The sequence below is a fragment of the Hypanus sabinus genome, chromosome 18 (genome assembly GCF_030144855.1).
Source record: "Hypanus sabinus isolate sHypSab1 chromosome 18, sHypSab1.hap1, whole genome shotgun sequence".
Classification (NCBI taxonomy): domain Eukaryota; kingdom Metazoa; phylum Chordata; class Chondrichthyes; order Myliobatiformes; family Dasyatidae; genus Hypanus; species Hypanus sabinus.
Window position 1 is genome coordinate 68273930 of NC_082723.1, and position 19447 is coordinate 68293376.

Sequence of the window (19447 nt, forward strand, 5' to 3'; positions counted from 1 at the left end):
CCATTATCAATACTCTTCAGAGATTGTCTGCCTGGTGTCAGTGGTCCCATAACCAGGACTTGTGATCTGCACCGGCTGCTCAAACGACCGTCCACCACCTGCTCCCATGGGTTCACGTGACCCAGAACCGGGGCAAAGCAGGTGCTTGTCCAAGGGTGACCTACATACTAGCAGAGGGAAGTAGAGACATATCTCCATCCCATCACCCAGCAGCAGTGACTGTTCCCAAAAAGTTGAGTGTGTGTCTTCAGGCACCTGTACCAGCTCCTTGATGGTAGCAATGAGAAGTGGGCATTTCCTGGGTGATGGGGGTCCTTAATGATGGATGTTGCCTTTTTAAGACATCGACTTTAGAAGGTTTACTGGATGTACTGGTCCCAACATATCGATGTAGTTATAAAGAAGGCAAGAGAGCGGCTATACTTCATTAGGAGTTTTAAGAGATCTGGCATGTGAATAAATATACTCAAAAACTTCTATAGTTGTACTGTGGAAAGCATTCTGACAGGCTGCATCACTGTCTGATATGGAGGGGCTACTGCACAGGACCGAAAAAAGCTGCAGCAGGTTGTAAATCTAGTCAGCTCCATCTTGGGTACTAGCCTACAAAGTACCCAGGACATCTTTAGGGAGCAGTGTCTCAGAAAGGCAGCATCCATTATTAAGGACCTCCAGCACCCAGGGCATGTCCTTTTCTCACTGTTACCATCAGGGAGGAGGTACAGGAGCCTGAAGACACACACTCAGTGATTCAGCAACAGCTTCTTCCCTCTGCCATCAGGGAGGAGGTACAGGAGCCTGAAGACACACACTCAGCGATTCAGGAACAGCTTCTTCCCCTCTGCCATCAGGTAGGAGGTACAGGAGCCTGAAGACACACACTCAACGATTCAGGAACAGCTTCTTCCCCTCTGCCATCAGGGAGGAGGTACAGGAGCCTGAAGACACACACTCAGCAATTCAGTAACAGCTTCTTCCCCTCTGCCATCAGGTAGGAGGTACAGGAGCCTGAAGACACACACTCAGAGATTCAGGAACAGCTTCTTCCCCTCTTTCATCTCATTCCTAAATGATCATTGAATCTTTGGACACTACCTCACTTTTTTTTAATATACAGTATTTCTGTTTTTGCACGTTTTTAATCTGTTCGATATGTAATTGATTTAATTGTTATTATTTTTATTTTATTATTTTCTCCGTCTCTGCTGGTTTGCATTGAACTGCAGCTGCCTATGTCACATGCCAGTGATAATAAACCTGATTCTGATGTGCTGGGGAGGATGGTGCCCATGAAGGAACTGACTGAGCTTACAACTTTTGGCAACTTTTTCCGATCCTGTGCAGTGGCCCCTCGGTGATGCACCCAGTTGGAATTTCCTCCTCACTATATCTGTAGAAATTTGCAAGTGTGTTTGATATTGTGTCAAGTATCCGCAAACTCCTTATGGAATATTTAAAAACTCATTCCCTGTTTTGTTCTGATTCAGCAGCAAAGGGCTGTCTGCAAACAAAGGAGGCACCCTAATATGGGACTGTACTTGAGGAACTGTGGTGAATGGGCAACACCATGGTTTTGTTGAAAGGCTTAGAGTGAATGTGGAGAGGATGTTTCCTATAGTGGGGGAGTCTAGGACCAGAGGACACAGATAGAATGAATGTGGAGAGGATGTTTCCTATAGTGGGTGAGTCTAGGACCAGAGGACACAGATAGAGTGAATGTGGCGAGGATGTTTCCTGTAGTGGGGGAGTCTAGGACCAGAGGACACAGATAGAATGAATGTGGAGAGGATGTTTCCTATAGTGGGTGAGTCTAGGACCAGAGGACACAGATAGAATGAATGTGGAGAGGATGTTTCCTATAGTGGGTGAGTCTAGGACCAGAGGACACAGATAGAATGAATGTGGAGAGGATGTTTCCTATAGTGGGTGAGTCTAGGACCAGAGGACACAGATAGAATGAATGTGGAGAGGATGTTTCCTACAGTGGGGGAGTCTAGGACCAGAGGACACAGATAGATTGGATGTGGAGAGGATGTTTCCTATAGTGGGGGAGTCTAGGACCAGAGGACACAGATAGAGTGGATGTGGAGAGGATGTGTGGTGGGGGAGTCTAGGACCAGAGGACACAGATAGAGTGGATGTGGAGAGGATGATTACTATAGTGGGTGAGTCTAAGACCAGAGGACACAGATAGAGTGGATGTGGAGAGGATGTTTCCTATTGTGGGTGAGTCTAAGACCAGAGGACACAGCCTCAGAATAGAGGGACGCCCATTTAAAACAGAGATGAGGAAGAGTTTCTTTAGCCAGAGAATGATAAATTGGTGGTATTCACTGCCATGGGCTGCTCTGGAGGCTGAGTCATTGGGTATATTTAAAGCGGAAGTTGATTGGATCTTGATTAGTAAAGGGCATGAAGGGATACGGGCAGAAGGTAGAAGATGGGGTTGAAAGGGATAATGAATCAGCCATGATGGAATGGCAGAGTAGACTGAATGGCCAAATTCTGCTCCTGTGTCTTATAGGTTGTGACCAGTGCTAAGGCAGGGAGAGGGCTGCGGAACTCCTGGGGTTCCTTCGGGCATTGTATCAGACTAGTTAGTGTTTTTCCCCTATGTATTTTACAGAAATGGTTAAGGACATTTATATTATTCTAATAATCTAGTTCTTATGACCTTCGACATGTGTACAATGCCTCCTCTGTTTGCAAATACCTCGCTGCTGAATCAGAGCAATGAGCGAATTACGAACTATTTTGTTCCATCGTTAGCGGCTGCATCCTGCTGTTGTTTACAGTTTCTCAGCCTCACTAACGAGCCCCATGTAACATGATCAAATTTCTTCACGTCTAGCTTCGAGTGGAAGGAGATAAAATCAGCTCATGCAGCCTTGTGCAATGAGCAAGACATCTGCAGTGTTTCCCCTGTGGGTCTCGGTGCATACTTCCCCTGCGTCTAACCCTCAGGGTGCAACTGAACCAATTCGAAATGTCTCGACCTCCTTCAAACTTTTGTCTGCTTCATTCCACACCATCATCGATCTTTACAGACCATAAGATACAGGAGCTGAATTAAGCCATTTCCCCATCGAGTCTGCTCCGCCATTTCATCATGGCAGATCCAGTTCCCTCTCGGCCCCAATCTCCTGCCTTCTCCCCAGATTCTTTCAAGAATCTGTCAACCCCTGCCTTAAATACACCAAGTAACTTGACCTCCGCAGATGCCTGTGGTAATGAATTCCACAAATTCCCCCTTTGTGTGTGTATAGTGTATAATAACTGAGTTCTTTCCGTCTCTCTCTACACAGCCATTTACCAGCCTACCTGGTGGCAGCATTCAGCAAGCGTTTATCCAGACTGGCTCTCAGCGCACCACCTGAAGCTCTCCTAATGACCATCCCCCTCATATGTAATCTCGTCCGTCGGCATCCGTCCTGTAAAGTTCTTCTTCACCGACCTACTGAGAATCAAGGTACTACCCCTTGTCTGGAACAGTTTGTTTGTATTTAGACTGTAAGATAAAGGAGCAGAATTAGGCCACTCGGTCCATCGAAGTCTGCTCTGCCATTTCATCATGGCTGATGCATTTCCCTCTCAACCCCATTCTTCTGCCTTCTCCCTGTAAGCTTTCACGCCCTGACTAATCAAGAACCTGTCAACCTCTGTCTTAAATATACCCGATGGCTTGGCCTTCACAGCTGCCTGATTCACCATCCTCATCTACTTTCTAAATGGGCTTCCCAATGTTCTGAGGCTGTGCCCACTGGTCCTGGACTCCCCAACCTTTGGAAACATCCTCCCTACATCCACTCTGTCTAGCCCTTTTCAGTATTTGATAGGTTTCAATGAGAACCCCCTCATTCTTCTAAGCTCCAATGAGTACAGTTCCAGAGCCATCAATCACTTCTCATATGATAAGCATTTCATTCCTGGAATCATTTTTGAGAATCTCCTCTGAACCCTCTCCAATTTTTACGGTTAATTTCCTGCAATAAGTAGAATCAGGTCTAATATCATGAGGTTTTTTGTTTTGTGACAGCAGTACATATTGTAATACAAAATTATAATAACTATAAATTATAATCTGTGTGTGTGTATAAAAAAGAGGGAAAAATAGTGAGGTAGTGATCATGGGTTCAATGTCCATTTAAGAATCTGATGGCAGAGGGGAAGAAGCTGTTCCTGAATCACTGAGTGTGTGTCTTCAGGCTCCTGTACCTCCTCCCTGATGGCAGAGAGGAAGAAGCTGTTCCTGAATCGCTGAGTGTGTGTCTTCAGGCTCCTGTACCTCCTCCCTGATGGCAGAGAGGAAGAAGCTGTTCCTGAATCGCTGAGTGTGTGTCTTCAGGCTCCTGTACCTCCTCCCTGATGGTAGCAATGAGAAGAGGGCATGTCCTGGGCAATGGGGGTCCTTAATGATCGATGCTGCTTTTTTGAGGCATTGCTTCTTGAAGATGTCCCGGATACTGGGGAGACTAGTGCCCATGATGGAGCAAGCTAATTTTACAACTCTGTGTAGCTTTTTCCAATCAGATGCAATGCCCCCCACCCCCATACCAGACAGTGATGCAGCTATTTAAAAAGTTTTGCATGGTACATGTGTAGAAAACTGAACTTTGCAATAGGCGAAAAGGTAGGAGTAATGTAATAATTAGTGTAACGCAGCTGTAAGATTAATCCCGCCGCTGCCTGTAAGGAGTTTGTACGTTCTCCCCGTGACCATGTGAGTTTCCTCCGGGTGCTCCGGTTTCCTCCCACATACCAAAGAACATATGGGTTTGGGTTAGAAAGATGTGAGGAGCATGCTATGTAGCAACAGTCATGGGCTGCCCCCAGCACATCGGAATGTGCTCTTGCAAACGGTATATTTCACTGTATGTTTCGATGTATATGTGACAAATAAAGCTAATCTTTCATTTTTCACTCTTTAAAATGAGTGTCTTAGGAACATTTTCGTTAATTAGCGATACAGCACAGAGTCAGTCCTTCCTGCCCTTGAAGCTGCACCGCCTAGCAACTGCAAACACCCTAGTATAATCCAAGCATGCTAACCACTACGCTCAGAAATGGGCCACAGAGACAAGCGGTCAGATCTAGTCTGAAGTTTCCAGCGCTGGGACAGAGGGCTAACACCACCACTGAGAGATAATGTAAGTTCCCGTTAATCAGGGCAGTGGCTCTGCATTCAGTACCATCATCCCCTCAAAACTCATCAATAAGCTTCAAGACCATGGCCTCAAAACCTCCTTGTTCAATTGGTTCTCGATTTCCTCACTTGCAGACCCTAGCTGGTTCAGGTTGGCAATGAAACTTCCTCCACGATCTCCATCAGCACAGGTGCATCACAAGGCTGTGTGCTCAGTCATATTCGCAGAGCAATTTACATGACCAGTTAACCTCTTTGGACTGTGGGAGGAAACCAGAGCAGCTGGAGGAAACCCACGTATTCCACAGAGAGGACGTGCAGAGAGCACCAGAACTGAATTTTGAACTCTGCCCTGAGCTCTAATAGTGTCACACTAACTGCTACACTACTGTGGCGTACAAATGCAGAATCTCTGGTACTTGCTGCTGGTGTTTGGGGCAGCAGTGAACACCCTCCACCTTCCTTCATGTCAGCAGCTTCTTGGTTTTCACTGCTGTCGGTCACACAAGTCCTGGGTGGAGACTTGAGAACACCATCACACCCAGATGGAGAAGGCTTCTTCATTGCTTTTTCCATAACAATTTTGCTTTACCAGTCAGGTTTGTTAACCCTGAGCTGAACCCCTGAACCTGGAGGACCGGTGGACCACTCTTAGTCTGACCTCTACCCTTTGACCTGTTTGGCCTGGGTGACCCTACCAAGAGCCGAAGCGTAAAGCCCCGACTCCAGCCAACGTAGCTCTCCAAATCATTGAGGTACGCAAGCCTCCAAACCCTTCAACGAGGTTGCGGCCCTCTTGGAGGAGAATCTCCAATGTTTAAAGTTAATTTTCTGTAAGTTTTTTTTTAAAGAACTCACAACAGAGAAATGTCAGTGGAGGCTCTCCCAATGTAACACTTCATTTTCTCTGGATCGTTTCTTTAATGTACTTATATTTAATCTCACTCAGACCGCTGGAGTCTATATTTGCTCTTGTTCTTTTTGTGTACTCATTCAGCGAAACTTACTAAGAGGGGGTTGGATCAGAGAAGTACACATGCAAGACTGGGGTGAATTGAGAATAGATTTGAGGTTTCTTTCAGTAATTCAAACGGCTGCCACTGCCTGGTTTCTAAATACACCTCAGTTTTTGTTCTAAAATTATTTAACGGTAAACCCAAGAGATTCTGCAGATGTTGGAAATCCAAAACAACATGTTCACAAAATGCTGGAGGAACTCGGCAGGTCAGGCAGCATCTATGGGGGAGATTGAACGGTCAAATGTTTTGGGTCGAGACCCTTCAGGTCTGTTTATTCCCCTTCATAGATGCTGCATGGCCTGCTGTGTTCCACCAGCATTTTGAGCGTGTTAATGTAATTCTCTTTCCCTTTAGAACATATAACAGCACAGGAACAGGCCATTCGGCCCACAACGTTGTGCTGAACCAGCTAAAAAGTAAATCAGAAACACCCAGACACTAATCCCTCCCACCTACACCATGTCCGGATCCCTCCATCTCCCTCGCATCCATGTGCCCGTCCAAACGTCTCTTAAAAGCCTCTAATGTATTTGCCTCTACCATCACACCAGGCATCCACCACTCTCTGAGTGAAAAGCTTACCCTCACATCCCCTTGAACCTACCCCCTCTCACCTTCAATGCATACCCTCTGGTATTAGACATTTCACCCCTGGGAAACAGATACTTCCTCTCCATTCTGTCTATGCCTCACATAATTTTGTAGACCTCTATCAGATTTCCCACCAGCCTCCGTTACTCCAGAGAAAACAACTCAAGTTTATCCAGCCTCTCGTGATAGCACGTGCCCTGTAAACCCGTCAGCATCCTGGTAAACCTCTTCAGCACCCTCCCCAAAACCTCAACATCCTTCCTATAGTGGGGCAACCAGAACTCTGTGCAATTCTCCAGCCTAGCCTGATTTTTATCAAGTTTCAACATGATCTCTTGACTTTTGAATTCAGCACCTTGATTGATTAAAGTAAGTTTCTATTTTCTGCTCTAACACCCCCATCGACCTGCGTAACCACTTTCAAGAGGCTATGAACTTGGATCCCAAGATCTCTCTGCTCAGCAACACTATTTAAAGATCTTGCCCTTGACAGTGTAGTGTCTCCTTGCATTTGCCCTACCAAGGTGCAATGCCTCACATCTGTCTGGGTTAAACTCCATCTGCAATTGATCTGTATCACATTGTACTCTTTGCCAGTCTTCTGTTGATTTAAGTTCACTTTGCTGCATTTGAGGAAACGGTTCAGGGAACCACACTAATGTGCACGGACGTTTCCCTGTGGTTATTTCCAGGTCTCATTGCTGATCCGTACGTTATGGACGAGGAGGAGCCCTCACAGTGTCGAGCGCTGGAGAGTTCCCTATGGGAACTGCAGGTTGGTCGGTTTGTGGACGGGGATTTCCTGCAAACTTGCACGAGTCACAGCAGAAACAGGCCATTCGGTCCAAGCCACCTCTCTGAGCCAGTCCCCTTTGTTATGAGAATTACTCCTTAGTAATAATGATCAGAGAGGATGTTTACTGACAAGTAGCTTTAGTGTCTCAATGGAAGAGCACGTGAATTTACACAGCCACATAACCTGTGTGCACACCTACTAAGTTTCCCTAACCCTCCGTGAATGGTCAAAGAATAGAAAAGGTAATGCCTGGGAAATGAGTCTCTGCTGGCCATGTGTTCCTCATGGTACAGATCTAATCTGCATGTGTCCATGGGGATCCTTCATATCCACCATGGCTTGGTCTCTGGAGAGTTGTTGCTACTTTGCATTCAAGTCTTCTGCTTTTTTTAAAAATTCCTTACCAGCTTAAGTGTTGTATTTCAGAGTTATTGGCCGCAGGTCATCTCACTGACCTTTAACATCTTATGGGCTTTGGTCCAGGCCACCATCCATTTATTGCCCTCTTCCACAAGTGACAATGGGTAATTTATGGTCACCAAACCAGTAACCAGCTCGAATCACTCAGGCAGACACAGACCTCACCACTCACAAACTTGCATGTTGTATCTAACCAAAGAACACCTCACAAATAACTTCTTATTTGGAAATTATCTGCTCTTCAGCAGACCACCCAGAGCATCAACATGTCTACTTTAAACCTCTGATCCAGCTGAGCAAAACCAATTCACAAAATGGAGGATGCAGAGCAGCTTCTCAAAATGGCAGCCTCCATTCCTTGGATCTAATGGCAAGGGCAAAGACAGCTGGTTTGTTTACTTCCACTGTCCATGACCGATTCAAATTCACTGATTTGTAGACTGTAGTTCTTTCTGGTCAGCACCCTGTACCTGTCTAATAAGCATCCTTTAAAGACTGTTTCTTCCATACCAGGCTGTGACATATCAGTCAGGGTACTGCCCACTATTCACCTTTAGAAGTTTGTCTCCTGTTAATCTCTGCTGGGGTATGAATGTGTTCCCTAACTCTGCTCCCTGTCCCCACTTCAGACTTTACAACAGCACTACCACCCTGACGTGGCCAACGCAGCAGCTGTGATCGGTAAGGCTTTGTCTGACCAGGAGGCTGATCTCTCCATGCTCTTCGACCTTTCTGTTCCAGAGGTGAGTGAGTGTCTGCTGAATTCAGGATATGCACATTACTGATGGCGTACACTGGAAAAGCAAATTGTGCAGAGGATACGGAGAGTCTGCAGAGGGATATAGGTAGATTAAGTGAGTGGGCAAAGATCTGGCAGATGGAGCACAATGTTGGTAAATGCGAGGTCATCCACTTTGGAAGGGAAAATAGAAGAACGGATTATTATCGAAATGGTGAAAGACTGCAGCATGCTGTTGTACAGAGGGACCTGGGAGTGTTTGTGCATGAATCACAAAAGGCTGGTTTGCAGGTGCAGCAGGCTATCAAGAAGGCAAATGGAATGTTGGCCTTCATTGCTAGAGGAATTGGATTTAAGAGGAGGGAGGTAATGCTCCAACTGTACGGCCGCACCTGGAGTATTGTGTGTAGTTCTGGTCTCCTGACTTGAGGAAGAATTGGAGGCAGTGCAGAGGAGGTTCACCAGGTTGATTCCAGGGTTGAGGGGGTTAGACACAGGTGAGGAGGAACTGCTTTTCCCAGAGAGTGGTGAATCTGGAATGAAGCAGTGAAGACTACCTCAGTAAATATATTTAAGACAAGGTTGGATAGATTGTTGCGTAGTAAGAGAATTCAGGATTATAGGGAAAAGGCAGGTAGGTGGAGATGAGTCCATGGCCAGATCAGTCATGACCTTACTGAGTGGCGGAGAGGCTTGAGGGGCCAGATGATCTACTCCTGCTCTTATTTCGTATGTTCTTATGTACGTTGACAAATACAGTGCTATGCAAACACCTTGGCATCCAGGCTGTATATATGTGCCCGAGACTTTTGCACAGTACTGAACGTCCTGAAATTTGTTGTTTTGCTGCCGCAGCACAGGGTGGCACATAAGGAAGAAGCATGAAGGTACAATAACAAGTATATCAGTAGTGCGAAAGGAGAGCAAAGCAGTGGGGTGGGGTAGGGAGAAACCTCAGTGCGTGTTCACCATCACTGGATCCACAGGTTAATCGTCTCTGTGCTCAGCAGCAGCCTGACGTTACGAAGCAGCAGTATTAGCAGATAAAATGTAGCTCCGCACCTCCCCAGCGAGTGGGAGAGGTGGCCCGGGCAGGCTGTCAGGAGGGAGGGGGATTTCTGGAACTCTGTTCCTGGGTAGGCTGTCAGTGACGGGTGACAGAAACCGAGCTCTCCTGCAAGGCCAGAACCGGCGCGGCACGGTGATCCCGGGTAGTCGTACACGGACAGAGAGCGTCAGGATAGCAAAAGGATGACGCAGGAGTCCAACAAATTCCAATCCCCATTCCCGTTCCACCATGAGGCCACTCTCAGGCTGGAGGAGCAACGCCTCATATTCTGTCTAAGTAACCACTGACCTGGTGGCACGAACATCAAATTCTCCAGCTTCCAGTAATTTTTCCCCCTCCCCCTTCCCTCTTCTTCAATTCCCTGTCTGGCCTCTTACCCTCTCCTGCCTAATTCCTCCCCCGTTGCCCTTTTTCCCCATGATCCATTCTCCTGTCAGATTCCTTTATAAGACATTGGGGAATTTGGCTCATCGAGTCTGCTCCAGTAGAGGGATGTCATTTAGAACGGAAATGAGGGGGAATTTCGTTAGCGAGGGAGTTGTGAATCTGTGGAATTTGTTGCAGGTGGCTGTGAAGTCATTGGGTATATTTAAAGCAGAGGTTGATAGATTCTTCATTAGTCAGGACATGAGGAGATACGGGGGGTGGTGAAGACAAGAGATTGGGTCTAAGGAAAATGGGTCGGCCATGATGAAATGGCAGAGCAGCCTCGATGGGGAAAATGGCCTAATTCTGTTCTTATTTCTAATGGTCTAACCCATGAACACTACCTCGCTATTTTGCTCTTTGTTTTTAATTCATGGTTTTTCTTAGAGCTTGTGGTCATTTTCAATTCCTTTCATTTCTCTCGATGCTTCTTTTGTTGAACGCAGCTCTTCGAAAAGGAGCCGAAGAAGAGAGCGAGGAGCGGCCCTTTGGAGTTCGAGCCTGCAGAAGGTTTACTGAACCGGCCGAGCAAGTTGGTCTGTCAGCATTGGGCTTTGGCGTAACAGTTGCTGCAGATGTGTATATATAAAAAATGTACATTATGGTTGAAAGCGAAACCAGTAAAAAAGACTTTTCTCAGTTGCATCAATAAAGATCTGTCAAAAGGAAACCATTCTGATATTTGTTTCTGTGAAGCGGGAGATACTGAATTTTCGACAGCGCTCTGACTAGAATTGGTGGAGCTGCTGGACGTGCTGCGGTAAACAGGCCTGAGGGGTAACCAGTCACTAATGAAGTGACCATCGGGTGCCACAGTAGCGTAGCCGTCTGCGCAACGCCATTACAGCTCAAGGCAGCAGAGTTCATTCCCAGCATCCTCTGTAGGGAGCCTGTATGTCTTCCCTGTAGAACGTGTGGGTTTCCTCGGGGTGAAACAGTTTCCTCCCTCAGTCCAAAGACGTACGGGTTAGTAGGTTAATTGGTCATTGTAAATTGTCCCGTGATTAGGTGAGGGTTCAGTTAGGGAGGGGTTACTGGCTCGAAGGCTGGACGGGCCAGTTCCGCTATCTCTAAATAAAGAAATAGAAATGATCATAGCACGCTTGAGTCAGAAAGCTGCGAGAGCTGGACAGTGATAACTCTCCAGTACTTGAGAGTATATGTACATCACCATATACAACCCTGAGATTCATTTTCTTGCCGGCATTCACAGTAAGTACAAAGAAGCAAAAAAATAAGTAAGGAATAAATATCGAGAATGAGATGAAGAGTCCTTGAAAGTGAGTCCTGGGGTTGTGGGAGCTCCACACATCCATGCTGGGATGAGTGAAGTTGTCCGAGGAAGTGCTTCTGGGATGGACAGGACTGTGTGGAGTTTACTGGGAATTGGGAGTGACAGGATGGGCTGAGTGGTTTTGTTGCAAGGGTTGTAGCTTTCTGGATTAGTACCAGCATCGGGAAATTCTGCCCCTCCAATACTTTGTAGTTGGTTGTTGTATTCGGTGACGACAAGAAATCTGCGCAGGAGAGTTTTTAAAGTAGTTCAGCTGGGATGTCTGTGGAGGACACCAACACGTCACAACCTCCAAGGGAAAGGTTTCCGGTCGAATTGCCCGTCTTGACATCCTGGGCTTTGGAGATTGAACCGGAGTACCTTTGCTCCATCTGCAGAAAAGTGGAATTTCCTGGCAACCAGCCGTTTTAATCCCTGTCCCCATTCCCGTTTTGATGGTTTGGTCTGCAAAAACATCAATTTCTTCCAGTAATTTTTCCCTTCCCCTTCCCTCTTCTGTTCTCCACTCTGACCTCTTGCCTATCACCTCTCCCTGGTGTCCCACCTCCTTCCCTTTCTTCCATTGTCCACACTCGTATCGGATTCTGTCTTCTCCAGCCCTTTACCTTTCCCACCTATCACCTCCCAGCTTCTTACTTCATCTCCTCCCTGGCGCATCTGGCTTTACCTATCACCTAGCTTGGCATCACTCTTCTCCACCTCCCAACCTATTCGGGCATCTTCCCACTTCCATTCCAGTCCTGATGAAGGATCGCAGCCCGAAACGTTGACTGTTGATTCATTTCTGTAGATACTACCTGACCTGCTGAGTTCCTCCAGCATATTGTGAGCGACTCTTTTAAAAACTCCAGGGGTTGGAAGGGAGTAGTTCAGTCCAGTCCTGCTCTGTTCCATTCCATTGCCCCAGGCTTCACCTTGATTCGCTTCCACCCCTTGAAGCCCTCGCGGAGCAGAATCTCACCGCACATCGCCAGTGCACCCTGAGCACCAGAAGCCTCGACAGGGCAAGCAGGTCAGAGGTTCACTGCCCTTTGCGTGAAAACGCTTTCTCGTTTCATGGAAATGTTTCCATCCCGGAGGGCAGGTGCAAGCTTTGCCTGGGATTACTGCCAGTATCAGAGCAAGGGGGTGGTCATTCGGCCCTAGAGCCTGTGCCAGCACTCAGTGTGGGGATGGCTGATGCTATGTTCTCCACATCAAACGGCCTGTAGTTCAGCTGTGATGTCTGTGGAGGACACCAACACGTCACAACCTCAGTGTGAGGGTTTCCTCCGCTTCACCGGAATTGCCAGTCCTGTCATCCTGGGCTTTGGGGGCTCAACAGAAAGTTCATTTAGAGCCTCAGTCCAGGCTTGTTCCATTCCATTGTCCCATGCTTCATTGCATTTTCATTCCACCCCTTGAAGCTCTCAAACTTCAAAGGTACATTTAATGTCAGAGAAATGTGTACAATATACATCCTGAAATGCTTTTTCTTTGCAACCATCCATGAAAACAGAGGAGTGCCCCCAAAGACTGAATGACAGTTAAATATTAGAGTCCCGAAGACCCGTCCCCAGCTCTCCTCCCTCCCGCGAGTAAGCGGCAACAAGCAACAATCCCCCCTCATCCCACCGGCAAATATAACATCGGCACCCACCACAAAGCACTCGAGCGTGAGCAGAGTAACAGCTAAGACACAGACTTGCAGTTACCCCAAAGACAACTCGTTCACCCGGTATTCGACATACCACCGGCTCTCTCCTTAATAAGGTTTCACAGCGAGAGGGGAGACATAAACAACTTGCTGGTTTACGATGTTAAATGTCCATTGTGTTGCTTTTTCTGAGCTCTATGCCCAAAGATCTCAGGTCCCTGGGCATACAGCCAGAGATTTTCCACCTGCCACGACACATAAATCTCCTCCAACAACCACCCCCCCCCCAACCCCTGTCGGCAGAGCCACAAAATCTCAGACCTTCAAAGGTAAGTGAAGCTCCTAGGCTGCGCCCGTGGCGTGCCGAACAACGGCCGGTCGTGAAACCCCGAGAGCAGGTCCCATTTCCGCAAAGAACCGTAGTCAGCGCGTAACTCCAGGTCAGGGTCTTCAAAAGAACCCTGAAAGGGAAGAATAGAGAGATTAAAGTTGGAAATAGAGCTGTTTCCGAAGATGAAAGCAAAGGGGTTGTCATCGGGTGCCATTGATTCTCCTAAGCTCCTTTAACTAGAGTAACTTTATTATTAAGCTACATATATTTCACTATATCCAACCCTGAGATTCATGCTCTTCTGTGCACATTCGATAAACCTAAAGCATAATAACAATATTAGTATCAGAGAATGATTGCAACAACTGGGTGTTCAACCAGTCTGCAAGAGGCATCAAGCTGCAAATAGAAAATGGAGAAATAGTAAATATTGAGAACATAAAGATGGAGTCATTGAAAGTGAATATATTGGTTGTGGGAACATTTCAAATTGCTTCTGTTACCTTCAGGGATCTCTGTATTTGCACATGCAGGTCCTTTTTGTCTTCGGTACTCCCTCAGGGTCCGCAAGTCATGTGTTCTATCATTATTTAGCTCTCCATAGTGGGCGAGTCAAGTTATCCCTTTTGGTTCAAAAGCCTGAGAGGTGATTGTTTCTGAACCTGGTGGTGTGAGTCCTGAGGCTCCTGTACCCCCTTCCTGATGGCAGTAGTGAGAAGAGAGCATGTCCTGGGTGGTGGGGGTCCCTGACAATGGATGCTGCTTTTCTATGACAGCCTTTTGTGTAGATGTGCTCAGTGGTAGGGAGGGCTTTACCCACAATGGACTGGGCCGTATCCACTACCTTTTGTAGTACTTTCCATTCCAGGACCTCAGTGTTTCTATACCAGGCTGATGAAGACAGCAAATGTACTCTCCACATCTGTAGAAGTTTGTCAAAGTTTTAGATGTCATTCTGAATATATGCAAACTCCTAAAGAAGTAGAGGTGCTGCCGTGCTTTCTTCATAACTGCACTGTGTACAGGTCCTGCGAAGTAATAACACAGGAATTTAAAGTTGCTGACCCTCTCCACCTCTGATACCCCGATGAGGACCGGCTCATGGACCTCTGGTTTCCTTCTGAAGTGAATGATCAGCTCCTTGGTCTTGCTGACAGTGAGTGTGAGGTTGTTATTATCCCACTCTGGCAGATTTTCAATCTCCACCTTGTATGCTGATCCATCACCACCTTTGATTCGGTCTACAACGAATGGCCTTAGAGTTGAGCGGCAGAGAGAAGCTGCCACAGTTAGCTTCAAGGAGGGTTTATAGTTAGAGTTACCCCTAAGAAACAGGAAGGACATGAGGGTTTGCTTTTAAGATGAGAGTGGGCCTGATCGTCATTGCATGAGAGACCAGGCAGAAGCAGCCACTGGGACTCGATGGGGAACTGAGTAGATGCACATGGGGAAACTACAGGGGTTATAGCATCGGAACTGGGCTTTTATTACCTCTGACACCTGTCACACAGTGTTTGTGGCACTGTAGATTGACTTAGCGGCTAGTATGGAACTAATAGACTGAATTGTCTCTTTAAGACCATGAAGATGCAATCAGAATCCATTTATTATCAGTAACGTCGTGAAATTTGTCATTTTGTGGCAAAAGTTTAAAGTTCAAAATAAATTTTATTATTGAAATATGTATACTGTATGTCACCATATAGAACCCAGAGATTCCTGTGGACATACTCAGCAAATCTATAGAACAGTAACTATAACAAGATCAGTCAGATTGCAGAAGGCAACAAATTGTACAAATAAATAGCAATAAATAATGAGGACATGAAATAAAGAGTCCATGGAAGTGAGTCCATTGGTTGTGGGAACATTTCAATGAAGGGGCAAGTGAAATTGAGTGAAGTTATCATCTGGTTCAGGAACTGTGTGGATGAGGAGTAATAACTTCCTGAACCTGGTGGTGAGAGTCCTGAGGCTCCTGTATTTTCTTCCTGATGGCAGCAGAGAGAAGAGAGCATGTCCTGGGTGGTGGGGATCTTTGATCGTGGAACACACACAAAATGCTGGTGGAACACAGCAGGCCAGGCAGCATCTATAGGGAGAATCGCTGTGGATGTTTCGGGCCGAGACCCTTCGTCGGGACTCATCAAGATCAGGACTTCGTCTGATCATGGATGCTGCTTTCCTGCACAGCGTTTCATGTAGATGTGCTCAATGGTGGGGTTAACTGCTCTTGAACCTGGGTGTACAGTGCAAAACATAACATATTCTATAAATTGGAATTAATACATGTAGAAAGTCATGCAAGAAGAGCAAAACTACTAAGGCAGTGTTTGTTATGACCGAACAAAATCACCGGAGAGACACTGAAGCCAGTAGAATTTAAAGCCTTTTATTCAGGAAAACATATTCAAGACAGTCTTGGAAGAAATGGTCTGCCAGACCCAATATTATATGAGGGTTTTATATGACAAAGATAAAAGGTATCAGCAGAGCAATTTTATTGTTACACTGTATCTACAATGCTTCCTTTGATTAAAATATAGTTTTTAAACACCTCCTTCTTCACACCCACACTCCAGACCCCCAAGGTGAATGTTAATCAGCATTTATTTTCTCTCTGTCTCCCTCCTATGGACGTGCTAACATCAGGGTGTTTCCTGGTTTGTCATCAGCCCCAACCTGCAGATCCAGGAAGACTATTGTTCTGAGTTGCATTTTAAGTTCAATCTACACTCTGCATTCAGATCTGAAAGTAGTTTGCTGCTGAAGTTGATATATGCTGTCTACCCTAACTCCAGAATACAGTATTCGTGGTTTCTGTGGTATCCACGCTATTAAATTGTAGAGAAGTACCAAAGACGAGTTTTGTACTCTGAGAGAAGCAGAGTGGGTTAAACCCTTGGTGGTATATTTTAATTGTGATTCAGTTACATTTCCAGTTAATAATATTGGTACCCCCTTGAAGTGAAAAGTCAAAGTTCAAAGTAAAATTTATTATCAGTTGCATATATGCCACCATATACAATCCTGAGATTGTATATGATTGAGATTGTATATGTATATTCTCAGCAAATCTATAGAATAGTAACTGTAACAGAATCAATGAAAGATCAACCGAAGTACAGAAGACAACCAACTGCAAATATAAATAAATAGCAATAATTAATGAGAACATGAAATAATGAGATAAAGAGTCCTTAAAGTGAGATCATTGGTTGTGGGAACATCTCAATGACGGGCAAGTAAGTGTTCAAGAGCCTGTTGGTTGAGGGGTAGTAACTGCTGGACCCGTTAGTGCGAGTCCTGACGCTCTTGTACTTTCTACTTAATGACAGCAGGGAGAAGAGAGCTCGGCCTGGGTGGTGAGGATCTCTGATGATGGATGCTGCTTCCCCATGACAGTGTTTCATGTAGATGTGCTCAGTGGTGGGGAAGGCTTTACCTGTGCTGTACTGGGCCAAATTCATACCTTTTGCAGGATTTTCTGTTCAAGGGCATTGGTGTTTCCATGCCAGGCCATGATGCAGCCAGTCAATACACTCTCCACCACGCATCTATAGAAGTTTGTCAAAAGTTGTGCTGATGTCGTGCTGAATCTCCACGTTGTCTACTGACAGGTAAAATAAATCCATTCATTGCACCGAGAGTTTGGAGTGTGAACAATGCACACAAAATGCTGGAGGAACTCAGCCGGTCAGGCAGCGTCTATGGAGAGGAAGAACCCATCACCACTTCATCAAGACCATCTCTGCAAAACATCAACTCAGACTCAGGTTTCATATCACCAGCATATGTCATGAAATTTGTTGTTATTCGCCAGCATTACCTTGCAATACATAATAAAAACTAAATTACAATTAATATTAAAAAGATAAATTTAATAAATAGTACAAAATAGAGAACAAAGTAGTGAGATAGTATTCATATCCATTCAAAAATCAGATGGCAGGGGAAGAAGCTGTTCCTGAATCGCAGCGCCTTCAGGATCCTGCACCTCCTTCCTGATGGTAGCAATGAGATGAGGGCATGTCCTGGGTGGTGGGGGTTCTTAATGATGGATGCTACCCTTTTGAGGCACTACTCCTTGAAGATGTTCTGGATACTATGGAGGCTAGTGCCCATGATGGAGTTGACTGAGCTGATGTCCTGGGTTCTGGGGGAGGCTGGTACCCATAACGGAACTGACTGAGTTTGCAGCTTATTTTGATCCCCCACTGCCCATAATGCAGCCAGTTAGAATGCTGTTCACAGTACATCTGTGGAAATTTGGTAGTGTGGTTTTGGTGACATACCAAATCTGCTCAAACTCCTAATGAAATATAGCCACTGTCGTGCCTTCTTTGTAACTGCATCGATGTGTTGGTTCCAGGTTAGATCCTCAGAGATATGGACACCCAGGAACATGAAATTGTTTGCTCTTTCCCCACTTCTGATCCCTCTAGGAGACTGGTGCTTCTTACCCTTTCTGAAGTCCACAATGAATTCTTTGGTCCTACTGACACTAAGTGAAAGGTTGTGCCTGCAACACCACTCAACTAGCTGATCCATATCACTCCTGTATGCCTGTTAATTCCTCTCTGTACATCCTGCCTGACCTGTTGAGTTCCTCCAGCATTTTGTGTGTGCTGCTCTGGGTTTTCAGCATCTACTGAATCTCCTGTGTTTGTGATTTGGAGTCTGATTGATGAGTGAGGCTGAACGAGGTCAGAGCGCAATCAGCGATAAAGCAGCCTTGGAGAACGCAGTCAGTGTCAGAACTCTGTAACTTTCCCCGACACCTAACTGGTGCTGCTGGTGGTGCTGGGCCTCCTGCTGTGAGCTTGGATGAGGTGGCAAAGAGAGTGAAAGTTGCCAACAGGTTAACCACAAACCAGCGGCTGCCCACAACAGCTGACTCTTTATCACTAGCCTGGATTGATACAGAATTCAATAACTGAGTGTGCCCAAATGCCAGGCAGCAATTCACACAAACCACAAGCTGTAACCAATAGTTCAAAAGCTGTATATGACAACAAGCTCTCATCGTTAATTTCTTGGATTTTGCTTTCAAATTGCTTGGAACCTTGGCCTGATCTAGAGATACAGTGCGGAATAAGCCCATTGGACCCTTCGAGCTGCACAGCCCAGCAACCACTGATTTAACCCAAACCTAATCATGGGACAGCTTACATTTAACCTACTAACCAGTATGTTATTGGGCTGTGGGAGGAAATGGAACCCAGGCATTCCACAGGGAGGAATCGTGCCAGAATTGAACTCAGAACTCCAGTGCCCTGAGCTGAAATAGCATTGCGTTAACCAATAGGCTACACCAACGCCCCTTAGATTTAGAGTTAAAATTGGGGAATAGATCGCAGTTAAAGGTTAAAGTGGTGAGTACCCCACTCTAACTCTCGGGTTGGAGGTGAGCATTCCACCCTGAACATAGAAATAATGTCTAATGGGGAATAAGTCGAAGTCGGGTTTATTGTTACCTGCACAAGTCTATGTGTGCAAAGCCAAACTCGGGTGTATTGTCATCTGCACAAGTCTATGCGTGCAAAGCCAAACTCGGGTGTATTGTCATCTGCACAAGTCTATGTGTGCAAAGTCAGACTCAGGTGTACTGTCATCTGCACAAGTCTTTGTGTGCAGAGCTGCAGTGAAAGGGGCCAAACCATTGGGTTATTTAACATGGAGGTTGATAGTCAGGGCATCAAAGATTACAGGGAGAAGGCTGGAGAATGGGTAGAGAGGGAAAATAAATCAGCCAAAATGGAATAGCGGAATAAACTCAACGGGCCGAATGGCCTAATTCTACTCCTATGTCTTATGGTCTAACAATTGAAAACTCAGACTTCAGTTTGTTATAGGGACAGAGAAGGGAGGTACACCACCATCAGCATCATCATCATGTACCACGTTGTACGATGTGGGTGATCGTGGTCTTTCCATGACCATGATTGTCCTTGGCAAATTACTCTACAGAAGTGGTTCACCA

At 46.0% G+C, this 19447-nt stretch overlaps 1 protein-coding gene across 1 annotated transcript in view; it reads left to right on the forward strand.

The window, feature by feature from the left end:
* noc4l (nucleolar complex associated 4 homolog) overlaps nt 1-10866 on the forward strand; it is a 70306-nt gene extending 59440 nt beyond the window's left edge. Inside the window, exons 12-15 of the mRNA XM_059994614.1 lie at nt 3306-3469; nt 7446-7528; nt 8599-8712; nt 10650-10866. Coding sequence (XP_059850597.1) covers nt 3306-3469; nt 7446-7528; nt 8599-8712; nt 10650-10766 — 478 coding nt within the window. The 3' untranslated portion in view covers nt 10767-10866. The remainder of the gene's footprint in view (nt 1-3305; nt 3470-7445; nt 7529-8598; nt 8713-10649) is intronic.
* The last annotated feature ends 8581 nt before the right edge of the window (nt 10867-19447 follow it).